The sequence below is a fragment of the Heptranchias perlo genome, unplaced genomic scaffold (genome assembly GCF_035084215.1).
Source record: "Heptranchias perlo isolate sHepPer1 unplaced genomic scaffold, sHepPer1.hap1 HAP1_SCAFFOLD_73, whole genome shotgun sequence".
Lineage (NCBI taxonomy): Eukaryota > Metazoa > Chordata > Chondrichthyes > Hexanchiformes > Hexanchidae > Heptranchias > Heptranchias perlo.
The window spans coordinates 1,345,345-1,368,106 of record NW_027139761.1 but is presented as its reverse complement, the minus strand read 5'-3'; the positions used below and the strand labels follow the sequence as shown (position 1 = coordinate 1,368,106).

General features: G+C 46.9%; 1 protein-coding gene, 1 long non-coding RNA gene and 2 other non-coding genes across 4 annotated transcripts; 2 read left to right on the top strand and 2 right to left on the bottom strand.

The window, feature by feature from the left end:
• Positions 1–2,858: 2,858 nt before the first annotated feature.
• LOC137318780 (zona pellucida sperm-binding protein 4-like) lies at positions 2,859–4,941 on the bottom strand (the record flags this gene model as incomplete). Its single annotated transcript, XM_067981430.1, has 6 exons — positions 2,859–2,968; positions 3,082–3,195; positions 3,361–3,436; positions 4,198–4,345; positions 4,536–4,725; positions 4,806–4,941. Coding segments are annotated over 6 exons (774 nt in total), but the record flags the coding sequence as incomplete, so codon positions are not given.
• An 87-nt stretch (positions 4,942–5,028) lies between these two features.
• Positions 5,029–6,062, bottom strand: LOC137318786 (uncharacterized). The gene is made up of 3 exons (XR_010961982.1): positions 5,943–6,062; positions 5,182–5,360; positions 5,029–5,112 (listed from the first exon to the last, which is right to left on the bottom strand). It is a non-coding gene; the product is annotated as an uncharacterized lncRNA (long non-coding RNA).
• A 6,519-nt stretch (positions 6,063–12,581) lies between these two features.
• On the top strand, positions 12,582–12,654 carry trnav-aac (transfer RNA valine (anticodon AAC)). The gene has a single exon. It is a non-coding gene; the product is annotated as a tRNA-Val (tRNA).
• Positions 12,655–20,370: 7,716 nt separating this feature from the next.
• On the top strand, positions 20,371–20,441 carry trnag-ccc (transfer RNA glycine (anticodon CCC)). Its single transcript has one exon. It is a non-coding gene; the product is annotated as a tRNA-Gly (tRNA).
• The last annotated feature ends 2,321 nt before the right edge of the window (positions 20,442–22,762 follow it).

The following is a 22,762-nucleotide window of genomic DNA, read 5'->3' as shown; positions in this document are numbered from 1 at the left end:
GCTCGCTTTCAGCGACTGGTGTACAAGGACACCCAGGTCTCGTTGCACCTCTCCATTTTACCAATCTCTCACCATTCAGATAATAATCTGCATTTCTGTTTTTACAAGCAAAGTGGATAACCTCATTTATCCACGTTATACTGCATCTGCCATGTTCTTGCCCACTCACCCAACTTGTCTAAATCATATTGGACCCTCTCTGCATCCTCCTCACAGCTCACATTCCACCCCAGCTTTGTGTCATCTGCAAACTTGGAAATGTTACATTACGTTCCCTCATCCAAATCATTGATATATATTGTGAATAGCTGGGGCCCAAGCACTGATCCCGGCGGTACCTCACCTGTCACTACCTGCCACCCGGGAAAAGACCTATTTATTCCTACTCTTTCCTGTCTGTCAACCAATTCTCAATCTATGGCAGTATATTCCCCCTATCCCATGTGCTTTAATTTTGCACACTAACCTCTTGTGTGGGACCTTATCAGAAGCCTTATGAAAATCCAAGTACACCACATCCACTGGTTCACCCCTATCTATTCTACAAGTTACCTCCTCAAAAATGTCCAGTAGATTTGTTGAGCATAATTTCCCTTTCATAAACCCATGCTGACTTTGTCCAATCCCGTTAATGCCTTCCAAGCGTTCTGTTATCGCATCTTTCAAAATAGATTCTAGCATTTTCCCCACGACTGATGTTAAGCTAACTGATCTTTAATTCCCTGTTTTTCCTTCCTCGCTTTTTCAATAGTGGGGTAACATTTGCCACCCTCCAATCTGAAGGAACTGTTCGAGTCTGTAGAATTTTGGAAGATGATCACCAATGCATGCACTATTTCCAGGGCCATTTCGTTTGGTACTCTGGGATGTCGATTATCAGGCCCTGGGGATTTGTCAGCCTTTAGCCCCATTAATTTCCCGAGCACTTTTTCTTTAAAACTAATCCTGGCTTCCTTCAGTTTCTCCCTCAGTAGACCCTTACTTCCCTAACATTTCTGGAAGGTTGTTTGTGTCCTCCTTTGAAGACAGAACCAAAGTATGTGTTTAATTATTCTCCCATTTCTTTGTTCCGCATCTGACTGTAAGGGACCTACATTTGTCTTCACTAATCTTTTTCTCTTGACATTTATAGAAACTTTTACAGTCGGTTTGTGTGTTGCCAGCCAGTTTACTCACTCTACTTTTCCCCCTCTTCGTCCTCCTTTGCTGAATTCTAAACTACTCCCAATCCTCAGGCCTGCAGCTTTTTCTGGCAATTTTATATGTCTCCTCTTTGGAACAAATACTAATGGCTAATTTATTTTGTAAGCCACGGTTAAGCCACCTTTCCTGTTTTATTTTTGTGTCAGACAGGAATTAATAATTGTTTTAATTTCTCCACATGTTCTTTATATATTAGCCATTGCCTATCCACCGTCATCCCTTTGTCAAGTTCTCCAATCTATCCTAACCAACTCACTTTCGTAATTTCCTTCATTTAGATTCACTACCCTAGTTTCGGATTTAACTACTTCACTCTCCATCTTAATGAGGAATTCCATCATGTCACGGTCGCTTTTCCCTAAGGGAGCCCGCACAAGATTGTTAATCAATCCTTTCTCATCGCACAATACCCAATCTAGGATCGCCTGTTCTCTCGTTGTTTCCTCAATGTATTGGTCTGGAAATAAATCATGTACACTCCATGAATTCCTCCCCCACTGTATTATTGCTAATTTGGTTTGACCAAGCTGTATGTAAATTTAAGTCTGACTATGGTTTATCTTTCTTGCCTGTGTCTCTAATTTCCTGTTTAATGCCCTCCCCTGCATCTCCACTACTGCTTGGGGCCAATAGACAACCCCAACCAACGTTTTCTGCCCCTTGGTGTTAACTCCATCCAAACAGATTCCACATCGTGATTTTCTGAGCCAATATCCTGACTCACTGTTGCATTGATTTCCTCCTTTACTAACAACGCTACCCCACCTCCTTTGCATTTTTGCCTGTCCTTCCTAAATATTGAATACCCCTGGATGTTCAGTTCCCATTCTTGGTCACCCTGTAGCAATGTCTCTATAATCGCTACGATATCATACCTGTTAATATCTATCTGCGCTGTAAATTCATCAAACTTATTGCAAATGATCCGCACATTAACACCTTTAGACTGTTCCAGATTGCTAGTCATCCTAGTATTATTTTGCACTCTGGCCCCATGTTTTCTCTGCCTGCCACTGTTGCTTCTGCCCGTTCTGTCTTGTTTCTTTCATTGTTTTCCCCCTCCTCCGTCTGCCTGCTCTGGTTCCCATCCACCTGCCATTCTAGTTTTAACCTTCCCCCAACAGCACTAGCAAACACCCCCATGCGACGGGTAACACCGGCTCCGGTGTTACCCGTCCCATCTTCCGCAGAACCGGTCCCAAAGTCCCAGGAATTAAATCCCTCCCTCCGACACCATCCCTGTAGCCACGCAGTCATCTCGTCTATTCTCCTGTTCCTGTAGCCAGAGAGACCAGCAGCCAGTGGTCGTGCAAGGAGAGAGCCCAACATTCTCCCGGCTTGGCAAACTGGTCAATCGATGCCTTCAGGGAAGAGGCAATTCCAGAGATATGGGCCCAGGACCAACACACAGGATCAGAGTTCGAAGCAAGGGAGCTAGCCATTCCTTCCCGACACCATTTTAGGACAAACCCACCACAGCTTTGACCCGGATCTCATTCCGAATTGGGGATGTTGCAATTGTTGGCTGCAGCAAAAACAATTCTCAAAACAGACATCAAGTTAACTCACTGCAAAGAGTACAACCCAACGACCATTTGGAAGATAACACGAGACTAGCAATCATCTTTCACAGGATTTTATTATCCAACAGACATCTACAGTTCCATGGAGCTGCACTCGGAGCCTACCCTGCGGCCCTGCTCCATTTTCCATATAGCAACAGTCCCGACCAACAGGGCCACGGAGAGCAGCGCTACCCCAACCGCTAATCCAGGAACACGGAAGGGGGAATCAACAGCAGTATCTGTGGGGAGAAGTCAGGGTTAGATGGGCACCAGTTACTCCATCACTAGACACAGTTGGAGCTCCCTGCTTTACCTTTCTCGTCCTGGTGGATCAGAACAGCCAATCTCGCCTCACCTTCCAGGAAAAGGATGGGCCCATCAGCGGTCACCAATACCCCAGACTGGTCATCGGCGCTTCTTCGCCTCTCTGGGGCGAAGGAGAGAAAGAGACAAGAGTTCATGGTGAATGATGAAATCTTCTGCTGTCTGGAAATCCTGAATCAGATGGCTTCATGCAAAACACATCAGGGCCCTGGGTACCGGACAGAGTTTGGAGATTGCAGTTCCGGCTATAATTCCATCCGGTTCTCACCAAACGGATTCTCAGACAGACGTGCAAACTGAGCAGAGTTCGCAATCGCTGCTGCCACAATGGCCAGTCTGGTCTCCTGGTGAAGGAGACACTTTGATGCACTACTTTGACCCGCAGTTTTATGAGACACTCAAGATTGGCCAGGTGTCCGGCCCCGGGACAACGGTTCGGTTCTACCCTGAATTCCCAGTGTCAGAATGATGATAGTTAGATGCTGGTTTAATGTTCTCCAAGGCCAAGGGTGGACTACTCCGAACCGGATGTGGAACACACCCGTGCCAACAATGGGAGGATTCTGCTCCTCAGGGGTCGGCAAGTAGGGCAACTCAGCATCCGGGCAAGTAGCAAGGTACCAAAAATACCTCATTCATCCCAGCTCAAGGATCAGAGCATCCTTCGCAATTACTGACCTGGTGCAAGATGTGCTCAGACCCGCTGCCCTAGATTGCTATTCGAATGGAAACCTGCACCGAATGGTACTGGCCAAGTTCCCAGACCCGCCAGATTCGGGACATTCACCCTGTGCCCAGTGTTCGGCCCCTTGCTGAGAGAGCCCCATGTCCAGATGTCCCACACCCAACCCTCCCCATCAGCGTTTAGTTTCTATTCAGATCACAGGTACTTACTGGGGCTGCAGGGAGCCGTGCAGTTCTCTCGGGTGGAAGGGTAGCAAACCTCAGCACTGCAGTGGAAATAAACTTGTAAAGGGACAGTGCGGTATAGTCAGTCCCACAGGTTACAGTCAGCAGATTAATGCTTCTAGTCAACCGACTCACTTAAGAGCCAGGGAACAAGTGATACCAAGTGACCGGGAAAGAAGCACTGAAGGAAACTCACCTCCCCGGTCAGAGCCCGGCCCGAAACTCGGTCCCAGAAAGCGAACGTGCGGACGACAAAACGATTATGGTGAGTTGGGAACAGCAAATGGGAAGCAGCGTTTACCGGGAGGAGGCGGGTTTTGTAGTTATCACCAGCAAAGGGGCACCTGGAACAGAGACAGAGAGGGAGTCACACGGTTACATCAAACCTATTCCACCAGCGTCTGGAACAAAATATCAACTTCGAAGGACTATCTCTCCGCCACACCCCCCCGCCATCATTAACTCGGACTCCAGTGACGATCTGTATTAACATCCGCCCATGTCGCACCCTCCCCAATCCCCACACTCCCTCACCTGTCCACCAGGAGGTCCCATCGGATCCCCGAATACGGCTCGGGGGTGGGGGTCGCCCAGCAGTCATTGAGCACCAGCACAAGGGACGGATCGTTCCGGTTCAGAACACGAACCTCCACAAACACGGGGTCCCGGAGCACACTCAGGATCGGGTAGTCACTGGCCACATACCAGCTCCGGTAGCCACCATCTGTAAAGAGAAAAATGAAGGGTGGGCACTATTTGGAGAGAGCTTGAAGTTGGACACTACTATCAGCGAGCACTCGTTACCTCTCGCTATTCTCAGCTCCAGAAGCAGGATCCCGGCCTCAGTGGCAGGCAGTGGTGGAGAAAGGGTGTAAACTCTGGGCTTCACCTGCAGATCAGACTCCTGGCTTCCCTTGTAATTGCACTGGACATGGAGCCTGCAAGAGAACGGACACGGCTGCAGAATTCAGCTCCTCACTGTCTCTACCCGCTGAATGTGCTCCTATTCTCACCTGAAAGGGCTGTCCCGGGTCACCGATCCCAAAGCGCCATCCAAGATCTCAAACTCACCCAACACATCCGTTTCATACAGGATGTTCACCCCGTCCAGCTACAAGAGACAGAAGACCATCAGTCCCGAACTGAGCCATCGATGGGGCTCCCAGCCCGCAATACCTACCCGCTGAGTAGCGCCACATTCAGTGACTGCGAACTGAAAGAGCACAGTGTCTGCAGAGGCCACGGTTGGACTGCACTCAGCTCCGTCTCCATCCTTCAGATGGAGGGTTGTTAGGTTTACAGGAGGCAGCGTCAAATCCTTGGAGATCGCGATCAGGACCCGCCCATCCTTGGTGCAGACTGCAAGAGAGTCAATGAAAGGCGGTTAGTTGCCCCACGGGGAGGGTCAAGGGGACCGTTACCGGGAGGGGGGACAAACCCCATCCATGTTTCAGTTTCTATCCCGTCCCGTCCCATTATCTGTCTAATGGAAACCAGTGGACCAACTACAGCTCATCACCGCGCTGCTTGGATTTAAATTGCCCGCATCTCCGATAGAAATCAAATATCAAATCCAAATGGTCAGTGACAGCAGGTGCCGGAGCTCGTTCACTCTGCCCTTCCTCAGTGTGACTCCCAAGTCACGGAGCAACAGTAGAATGATTCGAACTGCAGATACTGGGTCAAAGGGCGATTAACTATTGCCCTTTCTGTATCTGATTAACAGCCACCCCCAATCCCACCATCAAATCTACTCTGCGGGATTGCAAGCTCCCAATCCCACCACCAGTTCCACTCTCCGGACTGGAAACGTTTGAATTTCCAACTGGCGTTGTCGGACAAGGAGAGAGATGAAACTGTCCAGGGAAGCAGAGCAGCTGGATTGCGGGTGACCCTGGAAAGTCCTGGCCCAGAATATAGACGGACCAAGAATACACCCACCTGGCAGATTGTCCAGTGAATAGAAACACGGCGGCGCATCCCGATTCCCCGCATCGAAGCAGCAGCCTCTCTGCACACACTCACTAGCTTCAATTCCCGGAAATCCGCAGTCTTTGCGGTTTTCAGGAGATAACCAACATTTATCGGCGGGGAAAGAAGAGAGGGCGGCTGAGCTGAACAGATTACAACAAATAACAAACCGAGCATCCCCAACCCCTCCATTATAACAAGCGAACTCTCCTAAGTAAATGATAATGGAAAGCCGACTCCCCCTTTTTATAGCAGCGCTGTTTAACCCGCAGTAACGGAATGTCCCAATCAGCCTGAGGCAGAGTCCGTGGCCCACGGGCTCCCGAACATCAACCCGCATTCGCACGGCTCACACGGATGGGCCTGTTTTCAATGGCAGAATAAAGGTGAGACTGGGTCCAACGACAACTTTATTTCTTCATCACAACCAAACTGGAACCAAATCGCATTATTTGTTTTTTTTTTTGCTTTTTTAGTCACCTTTATTTTTTAGAACCAACGTCACCTATAATAGTTTATTAAAAATAGGCCCCATCTCCGTGTGACCGGTGGGAATGCGGGTCTTTTAATACTAATTAATAAACAGAGTGAAATCAATATGTTATTGTCCAGATACGGTACGGTAGCAGAGTGGTAATGTTACTGAAATAGTAATCCAGCAGGCCTGGCTGAATAATTCTCCAAGTCATAAGTTCAAATCCCGCCACGGCAGCTGAGGAATTTAATTTCAATTAATTAAATAAAATCTGGAATTAAAATACTGGTATCAGTAATGGGTTACTATGAAACTCCCGTATTGTCGTGAAAACACATCTGCTTCACGAATATCCTTCAAAGAAGGAAACCTGCCGTCCTGACCCGGTCTGGCCTGAATGTGACTCCAGACCCACAGCAATGTGGTTGATTCTTAATTGCCCTCTGAAATGGCCCAGCAAGCAACTCAGCTGTATAAATCCCGCTGAAAAAAAAGTCATAATAAGAATTAAACCGGACGGACCACTCGGCACGGGACACGACAAAGGTCAAAACAAGCCCAGCAACCCCGCAAAGCCCTCCTCACTGACATCTGGAGACTTGTGCCAAAATTGGGGGAGCTGTCCCACAGACGAGTCAAGCAAGAGCCTGACACATCCATGCTCACAGAATCATGCTTTTCAGCCAACGTCCCAGATTCTTCCATCACCATCCCTGGGTATGTCCTGTCCCACCGGCAGGACAGATCCGACCAGAGGTGGCGGTGCAGTGATATACAGTCAGGAGGGAGTGGCCCTGGGTAGTCCTCAACATTGACTCTGGACCCCATGAAAACTCATGGCATCAGGTCAAACATGGGCAAGGAAACCTCCTGCTGATTACCAGCGACCGTCCTCCCTCAGCTGATGATATCAGTTATCCTCCATGTTGAGCACCACTTGGAAGAAGCAATGAGGGGAGCAGGGGCACAGATTGTACTTTGGGTGGGAGAATTCAATGTCCACTACTGACCGAGCTGGTCGAGTCCTGAAGGATATAGCTGCGAGAGTGGGCCTGCGTTGGGTGTTGAGCGAACCAACACGAGGGAAAAACTGACTTGACCTCGTCCTCACCAATCTACCTGTCGCAAATGCATCTGTTCCATGACACCACTGCACAGTCCTCATGGTGAGGAAGTCCCGTCTTCGCACTGAGGATACCATCCAACGTGTTGTGTGACACTACCATTGTGCTAAATGGGATAGATGCAGAACAGATCCAGCAGCTCAAAACTGGGCATCCATGAGTTGCTGTGGGCCATCAGCTGCAGCACAATCTGTAATCTCATGGATCGGCATATCCCTCACTCTACCATTACCAACAAGCCAGTGGATCAACCCTGGTTCAATGAGAAGTGTAGAAGAGCATGCCAGGAGCAACACCAGGCGTCCAAATAATGAGGTTTCAACCTGGTGAAGCTACAACTCAGGACTACATGCAAGCTAAACAGCGGAAGCAACATGCTATGGACAGAGCGAAGCGATTCCCAACCAACGGATCAGATCAAAGCTCTGCAGTCCTGCCACATCCAGTCGTGAATGGTGGTGGATAATTAAACAAGTCATGGGAGGAGTAGGCCCTGTAAACCTCCCCATCCTCAATGATGGCAGAGCCCAGCACGTGAGTGCAAAAGACAAGGCTGAAGCGTTTGCAACAATCTTCGGCCAGAAGTGCCGTGTGGATGATCCATCTGGGCCTCCTTCCGATATCTCCAAAATCACAGAAGCGAATCTTCAGCCAACTCGATTCACTCCACGTGATATCAAGGAACGGCTGGAGTGCACTGGATACAGCAAAGGCGATGGGCCCGGACAACATCCCGGCTGTCGTGCTGAAGTCTTGTGCTCCAGAACTAGCCGCCCCTCTCGCCAAGCTGTTCCAGTACAGCTACAACACTGGCATCTACCCGACAATGTGGAAAATTGCCCAGGTATGTCCTGTCCAAAAAAGCAGGACAAATCCAATCCGGCCAATTACCGCCCCATTAGTCTACTCTCGATCATCAGCAAAGTGATGGAAGGTGTCGTCGACAATGCTATTAAGGGGCACTTACTCACCAATAAACTGCTCACCGATGCTCGTTTGGGTTCCGCCAGGACCACTGAGCTCCAGACCTCATTACAGCCTTGGTCCAAACATGGACAAAAGAGCTGAATTCCAGAGGTGAGGTGAGAGGTACAGACCCTTGATATCAAGGCAGCATTTGACCGAGTGTGGCACCAAGGAACCCGAGTAAAATTGAAGTCAATGGGAATCAGGGGAAAACTCTCGAGTGGCTGGATTTATAACTAGCACAAAGGAAGATGGGAGTGGTTGTTGGAGGCCAATCATCTCACCCCCAAGACATTGTTGCAGGAGTTCTTCAGGGCAGTGCATTAGGCCCAACCATCTTCAGCTGCTTCATCAATGACCTTCCTTCCATCATAAGGTCAGAAATGGTGACGTTCGCTGATGATTGCACAGTGTTCAGTTCCATTCGCAATCCCTCAAATAATGAAGCAGTCCGAGCCCGCATGCAGCAAGACCTCGACAACATCCAGGCTTGGGCTGATAAGTGCCAAGTAACATTGGCGCCAGACAAGTGCCAGGCAATGACCATCTCCAACAAGCGAGAATCGAACCACCTCCCCTTGACATTAAACGGCATTACCATCGCCGAATCCCCCATCATCAACATCCTGGGTTCACCATTGATCAGAAACTTAACTGGACCATCCATATAAATAGTGCGGCTACAAGAGCAGGTCAGAGGCTGAGTATTCTGCGGCGAGCGACTCACCTCCTGACTCCCAAAGCCTTTCCCCATATACAAGGCACAAGTCAGGAGTGTGATGGAATACTGTCCACTGGCCTGCATGAGTGGAGCTCCAACAACACTCAAGAAGCTCGACACGATCCAGGACAAAGCCGCCCGCTTGATTGGCACCCATCCACCACCCTAAACATTCACTCCCTTCACCACCGACCCACAGTGGCTGCAGTGTGTACAATCTTTGGGATGCACTGCAGCAATTCGCCAAGGCTTCTTCGACAGCACCTCCCAAACCTACGACCTTTTCCACCAAGAATGACAATGGCAGCAGGCACATGTGAACAATACCACCTGCACGTTCCTCTCCAAGTCACACACCATCCCGACCTCGAAATATATCGCCGTTCCTTCATCACTGCTGGGTGAAAATACTGGAACTCCCTACCTAACAGCAGTGTGGGAGAACCTTCACCACACGGACTGCAGCGGTTCAAGAAAGCGGCTCACCACCACCACTCAAGGGTGATTAGGGATGGGAAACAAATGCTGGCCTCGCCAGCGACTCCCACATCCCATGAACGAATATATATTAAAATACTTAAATACTGTGGCTACAATAGCAGGTCAGAGGCTGGGCATTCTACGGCGAGTGACTCAGCTCATGACTCTCCAAAATCTTTCTACCATCGACAAGGCACAAGTCAGGAGTGTGATGGAATACCCTCCACATGCCTGGACGAATGCATCTTCAACAACAATCAAGAAGCTCGGCACCATCCAGGACAAAGCAGCCCGATTAATTGGCACCCCATCCACCATCTTTAACATTCACTCCCTCCAGCGCACCGTGGCTGCAGTGTGTACCATCTACAAGATGCACTGTAGCAATGCAATTCGCCAATGCTTCTTCGACAGCACCACCCAAACCCGCCACCTCTACCAGCTAGAAGGACAAGAGCAGCAGGCGCATGGGAACAACACCACCTGCACGTTCCCCTCCAAGTCACACACCATGCTCACGTGATGCTGGGTCAAAATCCTAGAACTCCCTGCCGAACAGCACTGTGAGAGAACCTTCAGCACACGGACTTCAGCGGTTCATGAAGGCGGCTCACCGCCACCTTCTCAAGGCCAATTAGGGATACACAATAAATGCTGGCATTGCCAGCGACGGTCACATCCCATGAAATCATAGATTTCGGAGAAAGGTTGCAGCACGGAAGGAGGCCATTCGGCTCTAATATAACAGCAATCCAGCTCGTCCCACTCCCCCACCGTTTCCCCGTAGCCATGCAATTCTTTTCCTTTCAAGTTATTATCCAGTTCCCTTTTGAAGGCCATTATGGAATCTGCCTCCACCACCCCCTCGGGCAGTGCATTCCAGGTCCTAACCATTCGCTGTGTAAAGAAGTTTTTCGTCATGTCACCTTTGGTTCTTTTGCCAGTCACCTGAAATCTATGTCCTCTGGTTCTCGACCCTTCTGCCAATGAGAACAGTTTCTCTCCATCTACTCTGTCTAGACCCATCATCATTTTGAATAACTTGATTAATTCTCCTCGCAACCGTCTCTGTTCCAAGGAGAACAACGCAACTTCTCCAGTCTATCCAAGTAACTAAAGTCCCTCATCCCTGGAATCATTCCAGTAAATCTCTTCTGCACCCTCTCGAAGGCCTTCACATTTTTCCTAAAGTGCGGTGCACAGAACTGGACACAACACTCCAGTTGTGGCCGAATCAGTGTTTGATAAAGGTTGATCATAACGTCCATGCTTTTTTACTCTATGCCTCTATTTATAAAGCCCAGGATCCCGTATGATTTTTAACGGCTTTCTCAACCTGCTCTGCCACCTTCAAAGATTTGTGCACATAAACCCACAGAACTCTCTGAACCTGTGCCCCTTTTAGATTTGTGCCCTCTAGTTTATATTGCCTCTCCTCGTTCTCCCTACCGAAATGTATCACTATTCATGTTTCTGCGTTAAATTTCATCTGCCATGTGTCCGCCATGCAGCCAGTCTGTCTATCACCTCTGGAGGTGAATCACTATCCGTCACAGTGTTTACCGCCATTCCAAATTTTGTGTCATCTGCAAATTTTGAAGTTGTGCCCAGTACACCCAAGTCCAAGTCATTAATATATATGAAGAAAAGCAGTGGTCCCATCACTAACCCCTGGGGAACAACACTGTACACCTCCCTCCAGTCCTCAAAACAACCGCTCACCACTACTTTCTGTTTCCTGTCCCTTAGCCAATTCTGTATCCATGTTTCTATTGCCCCCTTTATCCATGGGCCGCAATCTTACTGATAATCCTACAGTGGGGCACTTTATTAAATGCCTTTTTAAAGTCCATATACACCGTATCAACTGCATTGCCTTCATCTACCCTCTCTGTTATCTCATCAAAATATTCCATCAGGTTAGTTAAACTCGTTTTGCCTTTAACTAATCCGTGCCGGATTTCCCTAATCAATCCACACTCGTTCAAGTGATTGTGAATTCTGTCCCGGATTATCGTTTCTAAAAGTTTCCCCAATACTGAGGTTACCTGACTGGCCTCTTGTTTCTGGGTTCACCCTTGCACTCTTTCTTGAACTAGGGTGTAACATTTGCAATTCTCCGCTCCTCTGCACCACCGCCGTATCTTTGGATATTTGGATGATTATGGCCAGTACCTCTGCAATTTCCCCTCTTACTTTTATCAGCAACCTAAGATGCATCCCATCCGGATCAGGTGACTTATCTACTTTAAGTGCAGATAGCCTTTCAAGTACCTCTTTTTTATCAATGTTTCGCCCATCTGGTATCTCAACTATATCTTCCTATACTGAGACTCTGGCAGCATCTTCATCTTTGGTAAAGACAAATGCAAAGTATTCATTTAGTCCCTGAGCCACCCACTCTGCCTCCATGAGTAGATCTGCTTTATGGTCACTAATCAGAGTAGGGCTCTTACGACCCGTTTAATGTTTACATGCCTGTGGAAGACTTTTGGATTCCCTTTTATGTTGGCCGCCAGTCTATTCTTATTCTCTCTCTTTGACCCCCTTATTTCCTCTTTCACATCCCCTCTGAACTTTCTATATTCTGCCTGGTGAATGAATACTTTAAAAAAAGTTAGGATTTCCGTCAGCCTGAAACAAAAAGTTGTTAGTTGATTAATGGCGATTTGAACAACTATTCGTCTTTTTTCAGAGTTTAATGAGTATTGCGAAATTAATACAGTAAACTATTTTGTAGAAGTTAATCCCCTGAACGGGAATGGGACCCGTCTCCCACACTGAGAGCATTTGCAGACGGCAGCTATCTTCTGAGGGCTTCCTATACGATCGTGTGCAACAGCGTTTCTGTAGTGTAGTGGTTATCACGTTCGCCTAACACGCGAAAGGTCCTCGGTTCGAAACCGGGCAGAAACATTTTGAAAACGTGACCCACTAAAATTCAATAAGTGTGAAAAAAGCAAGAATTCAGTCTGTGGTTAAATGTGAATAAAATACCACACCTCACAGAACAGGGATATTTTCCATTCTCTGTATAGTTCAATACAAACTCAAACACTACACATATACAGACAGTGTTTCACACTCACTCACGTTTCCTGAACTGACGGTGCAGAAAGCCCCTCTCAAAGCTGCACATTGCGAATAATTTCAGCTGATTTGTGAGAGATCATTAAAGGCTCCTGAAGTGCAGCTTCGGTTAATAACCACAGTTAAAGACAGCATTGCGGCCGCGGCAACAAACATCAGTTTTTCGATGTTTGATGTTCCCCAGCTCCCGGATTGATTGAGGCCACGACAGAAACAACATTAAGCCCCTCTTTCGGCCCCGCTCTCTCCAATCACACGTTGCTGGCGGGAAGCTGCAATTCCCGCTACAGACAGCGCATTACTGCCCATCCCTGGTAAACAAGACACCACCGAAGCTTTGACAACACATCGCAGGCATCGTCTGTCCCGGAGCTGTTGCTCAGCAACAAAGGCAGAACTTACCAGCTGTTTCAAAATTTATAGCTTGAACACTGGACCCTGATTTCACTACCCGCTTTAAAAGTTTAATGCTTTAACGACTGAGCTACCCAGGCTCGCTGGTCGTTAAGTTCCCATCTTAAATATTCATAAGAGGACTCTGAATCATCCCTCTTAGACGTCGAACGGGGGTGAGGGTCCCTGTTATAAAATTCTCAGTCACGTGTTGAGGCGAATCCTTGATTTTATTGAACATGATCTAAGAAACATGGACAGCGAACTCGTGAGTATTAAATTCTTCTTGTTTGTGCCAAATGACTTGTCATTCGTTGACACGAATTAAAATAACACTTTACCCAGTGGCCCAAAAGCTGAACTTGTCCCACACGGGAGCTGGAAAAGGCCTCTCGACCTTTCAGCGTATGAACATCTGTGAGCTGAATAATTTCATCCCTTACACAGTGACACCAGGCAGCATATTTCCCTTCCAAATTTTCCCCACACGAAATTTGCAACGGATGGATATCCGCTTAACGAAAAGAATAATCGTATGTTTGGTTCCTTCGATTTAAAGATCTCATCCCGGCCCCTTTGCCATTACAGCTGACGCAGAGATCCCCCTCTCCCTCGAAAACAACGAAACTCGCATCTGCTCAAGCAAGACGGAAGGCCAGAGGAACCCAAGTGCCCACATGGGAACACTAAGAAGTAGATGCATCATGGAACTTACCAGTTGCACTTTGAACTCCGGTCAAAATGCCCGGATTGAAAGGTTTGATTGTTGAAGGTGAAACTTGAACTCACAACCTGAGCACTTCCAGAACCCATACTGCTTACATAAATACCGAAGTATCAGTGCTTTTATCAAACAGCTTGATTTTCAGCCTCTCAATGATCGCTTCGGGATCTTTGTCAAAGAGAAGCCGCCAATCAAGAGGCGCTTCGTCAAATATCCGCAATGATCTTTAAAAGCCGTGGAATCTAAACAAAACCCCAAAAGATAAGAACTTTTATTTGTATCATTATTAACTGAAGGACATTTTTTCATGGTACCTCAAGGAGGATTGAGGCAAAGTGGGACATGAAACTCAGAAACTCTCTCTGGGCTGTCCGTGACTGAAGAGATGGACGTTATTTCATCTGAAAACTGAGGCACGGAAATTTCTCGTGGAGAAGTGTGACAGAAGATTGCGGTTGGTTAGTGGCAGTTGCGGGGGAGATCTGGAGGAGAGGGAGAAAAGTCAAAGTCACAGCTGTGACTGCTCAAGTGCTCTGCTTATCTGTAATATTTTAAAAAGTAGTGTACAGTACAGGGCAGTGTCCTAGGCCCAATGGTCTTCAGCTGCTTCATCAATGACCTTCCCTCCATCCTAAGGACATAAATGGGGATGTTCGCTGATGATTGCACGGTTCTCAGTTCCATTCACAACCCCTTAGATAAAGAAGCAGTCCGTGCCCGCATGCAGCAAGACCTGGACAACATCCAGGCTTGGGCTGATAAGTAGCAAGTAACATTCGCGCCAGACAAATGCCAGGCAATGGCTGTCTCCAACAAGAGAGAATCTAACCATGTCCCATTGACATTCACCGGCATTACCATCGCCGAATCCCCAACCATCAACATCCTTGGGGTCACAATTGACCAGAAACTCAACTGGACCAGCCACATAAATACTGTGGCTACAAGAGCAGGTCAGACGCTGGATATTCTGCAGCGAGTGACTCAACTCCTGACTCCCCTAAGCCTTTCCACCATCGAAAAGGCGCTAGTGAGAAGTGTGATGGAATACTCTCCACTTGCCTGGATGAGTGCTCGACACCATCCAGAACAAAGCAGCCCGCTTGATTGGCACCCCATCCACCACCCTAAACATTCACTCCCTCCACCACCGGCGCACAGTGGCTGCAGTGTGTACCATCCACAGGATGCACTGCAGCAACTCGCCAAGGCTTCTTCGACAGCACCTCCCAAACCCACGAACTCGACCAGCTCGCAGGACAAGGGCAGCAGGCGCATGGGAACAATACCACCGGCACATTCCCCTCCAAGTCACACACCATCCCGACTTGGAAATATAGGAACATAGGACAAAGGAACAGGAGTAGGCCATTCAGCCCCTCGTGTCTGCTCCGCCATTTGATAAGATCATGGCTGATCTGTGATCTAGCTCCATATATCTGCCTTTGGACCATATCCCTTAATACCTTTGGTTGCTAAAAAGCTATCGATCGCTCATTTAAATTTAGCAATTGAGCTCGTATCAATTGCCGTTTGCGGAAGAGAGTTCCAAACTTCTACCGCCCTTTGTGTGTAGAAATGTTTTCTAATCTCGCTCATGAAAGGTCTGGCTCTAATTTTTAGACTGCGCCCCCGACTCCTAGAATCCCCAACCAGCGGAAATAATTTATCTCTCTCCACCCTATCCGTTCCCCTTAATATCTCCTAAACTTCGATCAGATCACCCCTTAACCTTCGAAACTCAAGAGAATGCAACCCCAATTTGTTTAATCTCTCCTCGTAACTTCACCCTTGAAGTCCGGGTATCATTCTAGTAAACCTACGCTGCACTCCCTCCAAAGCCAATATGTCCTTCCGAAGGTGCGGTGCCCAGAACTGCTCACTGTACTCCAGGTGCGGTCTAACCAGGGTTTTGTATAGCTGCAGCATAGCTTCTGCCCCCTTGTACTCTAGTCCTCTCGATATAAAGGCTAGCATTCCATTAGCCTTATTGACTATTTTCTGCACCTGTTCATGACACTTCAATGAACTATGTAACGGAACCCCTAAGTCCCTTTGGACATCCACTGTTTTTAACATTTTCCCATTTTGAAAGTAGCCTGTTCTATCCTTTTTTGATCCAAAGTGGATGACCTCACATTTGTCTGCATTGAATTCCATTTGCCACAATTTTGCCCATTCACCAAATCTATCAATCTCCCTTTGTAATTTATGTTTTCATCGACATTATATCGCCGTTCCTTCATCGTCGCTGGGTCAAAATCCTGGAACTCACTACCGAACAGCACTGTGGGAGAACCTTCACCACACGGACTGCAGCGGTTCAACAAGACGGCTCACCACCTCCTTCTCAAGGGCAATTTGCGATAGGCAATAAATGCCGGCCTCGCCAGCGACGGTCACATCCCATGATCGAATAAGAAAAAACCTCAACCAAACAAACAGATCTTTTGGATGGGTTCACTAATTGAGAATCGGATTTAACTGCTGTGTTTGGGCACACGGCCCCACACTGCTGAGCTCCCAGCCCCTTCCATCAGCACTCGCTTTCTTTCACACACCGACTGGATTTCAACATGTTGCTGTTCCATCTGAAATTCATCAACGGCCTCTCTGACAAAATATCGAGTGAATCCTAATGCTTGGCATCCTGGCAATTCCCCACGCTGCATGCAGTGACAAAATCTGTACTTCCACCGAAGTTTTCTGCTGACTGGGTATTTTCAACATTCTCGATTTGGGTGCATGGGCAGGTCACATTGTATGGTCCGACTTTCTTGTCCTCAGAGTCCAGGGCTTTGCATTCAAAAAAGAAAATGAAAGCGCTTTTATTCTGACTCAGATCAGACGAAAGATCATCGAACTGAAACATTAACTCTGTTTCTGTATCTAAAGATTCTGTCTGACCAGCTGACGATTTCCAGCATCGACTGTTATTATTTCAGATTGGCAACTTAGCCAGTATTTTCATTTTGAATAAAAGGACTTTCGGAGTGTTACTCTTGTGATGCGATGGCGGAGATGTTAAGGCAACGGATTATTAATCTATTGTGTTTCGCACGCGTGGGTTCGAATCCATACTCGTCGTTATTGTGTTCAAGTCTTGTTTTTCTCATTCACTCCATCCAGAAGGTGTGGATGTGAGTCCCGTGCTTCCCGAAACGGCAGACCGAGCTTTTTGGGTTGTTTGCTGCAATCAGCAACAGTTCCTTCCACGAAGGTGCAGAGATTGGGAGATCGCGACGTATCAAACGGACAGCGGTGTCCTGGTAAAAAGAGTTGATCTTGTGATCAGCGGAAGAGAAACTAATCGACCACAATTGTGATTTATATCCCGGATCATTCCGTGTCTGTGTCTGTTTAAAAGGGATGTGCCGTAAGTCCCAGATTATTCGGTGTTTGTGTCTGTTTAAAAGGGATGTGCCGTAAGTCCCAGATTATTCCGTGTTTGTGTCTGTTTAAAAGGGATGTGCCGTAAGTCCCGGATTATTCCGTGTTTGTGTCTGTTTAAAAGGGATGTGCTCTAAGTCCCGGATCATTCCGTGCCTGTGTCACCCGATTTTCTTGATACCTTTTTCCTTCTGAACTGAAATGACGATCCTCTCTCGAGAAGAAGATTCACCGCCTGCTTCGGGCAACTGGTAGGAAAATTAACAAAACTGATGAGACCAAGTTCATTCTGCTGGGCTTCCATTCCAATCTCCGCAGTCTATCCCCCATTCAGTCCCACCCCCGCCTGTACGTTATAATCTGCGATATTGGTAAGGGAATGGAGATGACGAATATCACGTTAATAATTTTCTTGGTCCCTCAATACTGAATAGCATCAATTGTAATGATTCAGGAGGTAATCATAGAATCACAGAAGCTTACAGCACAGAAGGAGGCCATTCCGCCGTGGTACCTGTGCTGGATCTTTCGAAGAACTGTCCAATTAGACCCACACCCCAGATTTTTCCCTGCAAATTAGTTCTCTTCATGCACATGTCCAATTGCCTTTTGAATGATCCAATGGAATCTGCTTCCACCACCCTTTCAGGAAGTGAGTTCCTGATCTTAACAAACCCTCCGTGTGAAAAAATTCTCCTCAATTCCGCTCTAGTTCTTTTCCCAATTATTTTAAATCTATGATCTCTGTTTACCGACCCACTTGCCGGAGGAAACAGTTTCTCGCTACTTGTACTTTCAAAATCCCTCATTATTTTGAATATCTCTATTAGGTCTCCGGTTAACCATCTCTGCTGTAAGGAGAATAATCCCAGCTTCTCCAATCTCTCCAAATAACTGAAATCCCTCATCCCTGGTATCATCCAGGCCAACCTGCTCTGAATCCTCTTCAATGCCTTTTCATCCTAAAGTGAGGTGCCCAGAACCGTACAATATACTCCAGCTGAGGCCTAAACACAAATTTGTAAGGATTAGTATGACTTCCTTTTTTTTGTATTCAATGCCCCTATTTGCAAAGCAAAGTATCCTTTATGATTTGTAAACCGCCTTATCAACTTGCCCTGATTTCAAAACATGCACGTCCAGGTCCCTTTACTCTTGCATCCCACCCCACCCCCCACCCCCACCCCCATAAATTGTTCCATTTAGATTATACTGCCTCACCATGTTCGTCTTCCAAAAGTGCATCACTTCACACTGATCTGCATTAAATCTGGCACGTGACTGCCCATTTCACCATTCTGTCCATGTCCTCCTGAAGTCTGCTGCTATCTTCCTCACTGTTTACTACTTTGTCAAGTTTTGTAACATCCGCAAACCTCGAAATTGTACTCCCTATTCCCACATCCAAGTCATTTATACGTAACTAGAAAAGCAATAGTCCGAATACCGACCCCTGGGGGATCCCACTGCATGTTTCCCTCCAGTCAGAAAAACATCCGTTCACCACTACTCTCTGTCTCCTATCCCTCAGCCAATTACGTGCCCGCATTACCACTGGTCCTTTAACCCCACGTGCTTCTAGTTTTCGAATCAATCTGTCATGTGTTAATTTCTAAAATGTGACCTGAAAATAACTGTAACCCCGTTATCTTATTCTTAAGCAATGAGAATACAGATATTAAGACCGAGTGATCGATCAGGCTCATTCCCATTACCCGCAGGTGACGGGACCTGAGGAGGGGGAATCCCATCTGGGTTTATATTTTCCGAAAACAGAGACGGAAAATCGCAAAGATCATCCCGTCGAAATACAACATTTGACTGAAGATCCGACAGCCATATCCCATCCAGACCTGGCCGTTCAAGGAAGCCTGATAAGTCCATTAGGGGAAAACACAGAGAGAGAAGAAATGCAGACAGAGATAGAGAGAAGCACGCAAAGAAAATAATAGTATAAATCTCCACATTCGGTGATCAAACTGAATTTAAGGTGCAACTTAAATTAAATCCCATATCGTGAAATCTTATAGGTAAATATTTGGCTGGATTATCTCTTTATCTCTGAGAGAAGCACTGCCTGGTAATTACAGCTCTTATTTATTTGAGCATTTTGCACCATGATTGTCAGTTGGTTTCGAAAGCACAGTGAATTTCAAAGTCTATGCCTTATCTTATTCGCTCGTTAACCCACAGGTACCGCGCGGCTGTAAAAGCAGGCTGCACAGGAGCTTTGCAGACTGCATATTCAAGACATATATCACACGCTACACGTGCAACCTGCAGCTGTGTGTGCATTAGCGGTTCAGTGGTGGAACCCTCGTCTGCCGGTGGGAAACCAGGGGTTTGGTTCCAGGCCAATGCAGCATTCTTTACCTTTTCATTCTGCGCACATGAGATCGACTGAATTGGGATAAATTCACGTGCCGGCTTCAATCTGTAAAACTTCTTGAAAGATTATCTTCATTTCGTCTACGTGTGTTAAGTGGACAAAGCCTTTGCATTCTGTCCTCTGGTGTTCAAACATGCTCTGCTGGAGATAAGTCAAGCCTGCCTTCGACACCGCTGAAAAGATGTGAGAAACCAATTGGTGATTTTTGATTAAAAATGGGGACACAACGGGGCTCATCCGGTTTGAACCAATGAAACTCCCTGAGCAAAAATCAGACCCAAAGGCAACGGAGATGTTCAGCCAGGGTAAAATTCCGCTCCCATATACCCGATCCGCCATCCTTTCAGAACGCTGTGTCCATCCAATCTCGCTTTCTTGTACCAAATACGATATCGAGCAACATCAGGTTCTACACCAATTATTTCAAATCAACAATATTAGAGTGTCTTTATCAAAATCGTTTTGAATGTACGACTTGTAATATCAAGCAACAATTTGCAGAATCAACTGCGCTGAATATTGTCGACTGTCTCGATATCGTCACAGCGCACACTCGACCATCAGTGAACTTCACTCAAATTGCTGCTTTCATTCACTATGAGAGCGAAGAGACCTAAGTGGACATTTGCAGTTAGCAGATGTGCCAGCATTGGTGGTTCAGGGGTAGAATTCTCGCCTCCCACGCGAGGGACTCGGGTTCGATTCCCGGCCAATGCAGGATCGTTTTGCATTCTGCACCAATGAGCAACTTGGGAACTGGAGTCGGCCATTTTGCACCTCGAGACTGTTCCGCAATTCAATGAGATTATGGCTGTTCTGTGACCTCCCTCCATAAAACCGCCTGAGCATCATATACCTCAATTCCTTTGGTTCAAAAAAACCTATCAATCTCAGGTTTAAAATTAACAATTAAGCTCGCATCAACTGCTGTTTGCGAAAGAGAGTTCCAAACTTCGACCTCCCTTTGCTTGTGGAAGTGTTTCCCAACTTCATTCCTGAAATTGCTGACTCTAATGTTTCAGCGATGTCCCCTCGTCCCAGGCACCCAACGAGCAGAAATAGTTTCTTTCGAACTACCACAACAATTCCCCTTAATATCTTGAAAACTTCGATAAAATCAGCCCTAAACCTACCAAATTCCAGGGTAAACAACCCTAGTTTGTGTCATCTCTCGTTGTAATTTAACCCTTGGAGTCCAGGTATCATTGTAGTAAATCTACACTGCACTCCCTCCACAGTCAATATATCCTTCCTCAGGTGCGGTGCCCAGAACTGAACACAGTACTCCAGGTGTTGTCAAACCAGAGCTTTGATTCGCTGTAGCATAATGTCTATTCTCTAGTATTCTATTCCTCTAAATAAAAAAGGCCAGCAATACATTAACCTTTTTGATTATTTTTTGCACCTGTCCATGACATTCTAATGACTATGTAGCTGGACCCCAAGTCCCTTTTGACCGCCACAGTTTCGAGCATTTCATCATTTAGAAAGTATTCTGAAATATCCTCCTCAGGTCCAAAGTGGATGACCTCACACTGGACTAAATTGAAATCCATTTGTCAGTTTTGCCCATTCATTTATTATATTAATGTCTCTGTAATATTGTTCTTCCATCTGCACTACGTACAATGCTGCACATCTTGGTGTTATCGGCTAACTTGGATATGTGGCGTTCTATCCTGTCATCTAATGTCAATGAGGCCGCCTGAAGGTAAATTCACATCGAGCTTCAATCTCCTCATCAGCTTGAGACATTTATTTACTTCACATGCGTTTCGCCTTGGAAAGTTCCGCACTCTCTCCTCTGGATCTTAAAAATGCTCTCGATATAATTCAATTCGACCAACAGCAACGCTGAAAAGGTATCAGAAGCCAATTGGTGACTTTTCACAAAAAGCCTTGTGGTTGTCAGGTTCGTCGTGGATTCGAACCCGGGACCGTTCGTATCATTAATCAATATAATTCCCCAAGTGAGAATCATACCCCGAGAAAAACAAACCACTGGCTGCAGCACAGCCAGTATAAATGTCTGCTGCCTCCCATAGCCGATCAGCCATCTTTCAGACCGTTTCTGTCCATCCCATCTCGTTTTCTATTCTGGTGTACAGCAATATCAACTTGTGCACTTACTATTTTCAGTCACTAATATTAGTCTCCCTTTACCAAATGGTTTTGACTGTACGACCTGTATTATCAAGTAAGACGTTTCAGAATTAGTTGCTCTGAAACTACCTTGCTTGGGAGGATACTGAGAGGTGTAGATGAACACAGGGATATTTGAAGTGCATGTCCACAGATCGTTGAAGGTAGATGGACAGGTAGATAAGGTGGTTAAAAGGCATACCGGATACTTTCCTTAATTAGCCGAGGCATAGACTGTAATAGCAGTGAGGTTATGCTTGAACTGTATATAACATTAGTTAGGCCACAACTTGAGTACTGCGTGCAGTTGTGGTCATCACATTACAGGAAAGATGTGATTGCACTGGAGACTCGTGACTCCCCGAAACCTTTCTAACATCTACAAGGCATAAGTCAGGAGTGTGATGGAATGCTCTCCACTTGCCTGGATGTGTGCAGCTCCAACAACACTCAGGAGGCTCGACACAACCCAGGAAAAAGCAGCCCACTTGATTGGCACATCATCCACCACCTTAAACATTCACTCCCTCCACCACCAGCGCACCGTGGCTGCAGTGTGTACCATCCACAAGATGCACCACCCAAACCCGCGACCTCTACCACCTGGAAGGACAAGGGCAGAAGGCACATATGAACACCGCAACCTGCACGGCCCCCTCCAAGTCACACACCATCGTTACTTGGAAATATATCGCCGTTCCTTCATCGTCGCTGTGTCAAAATCCTGGAACTCCCCACATTGCAGCACCGTGGGAGAACCTTCACCACACGGACTGCAGCGGTTCAAGAAGACGGATCACCTCCATCTTCTCAAGGGCAATTAGGATTGGGCAATAAGTGATGGCCTTTCCACCGACGCTGACATCCCATGAATGATTAAAAAAATGTTAGGATTT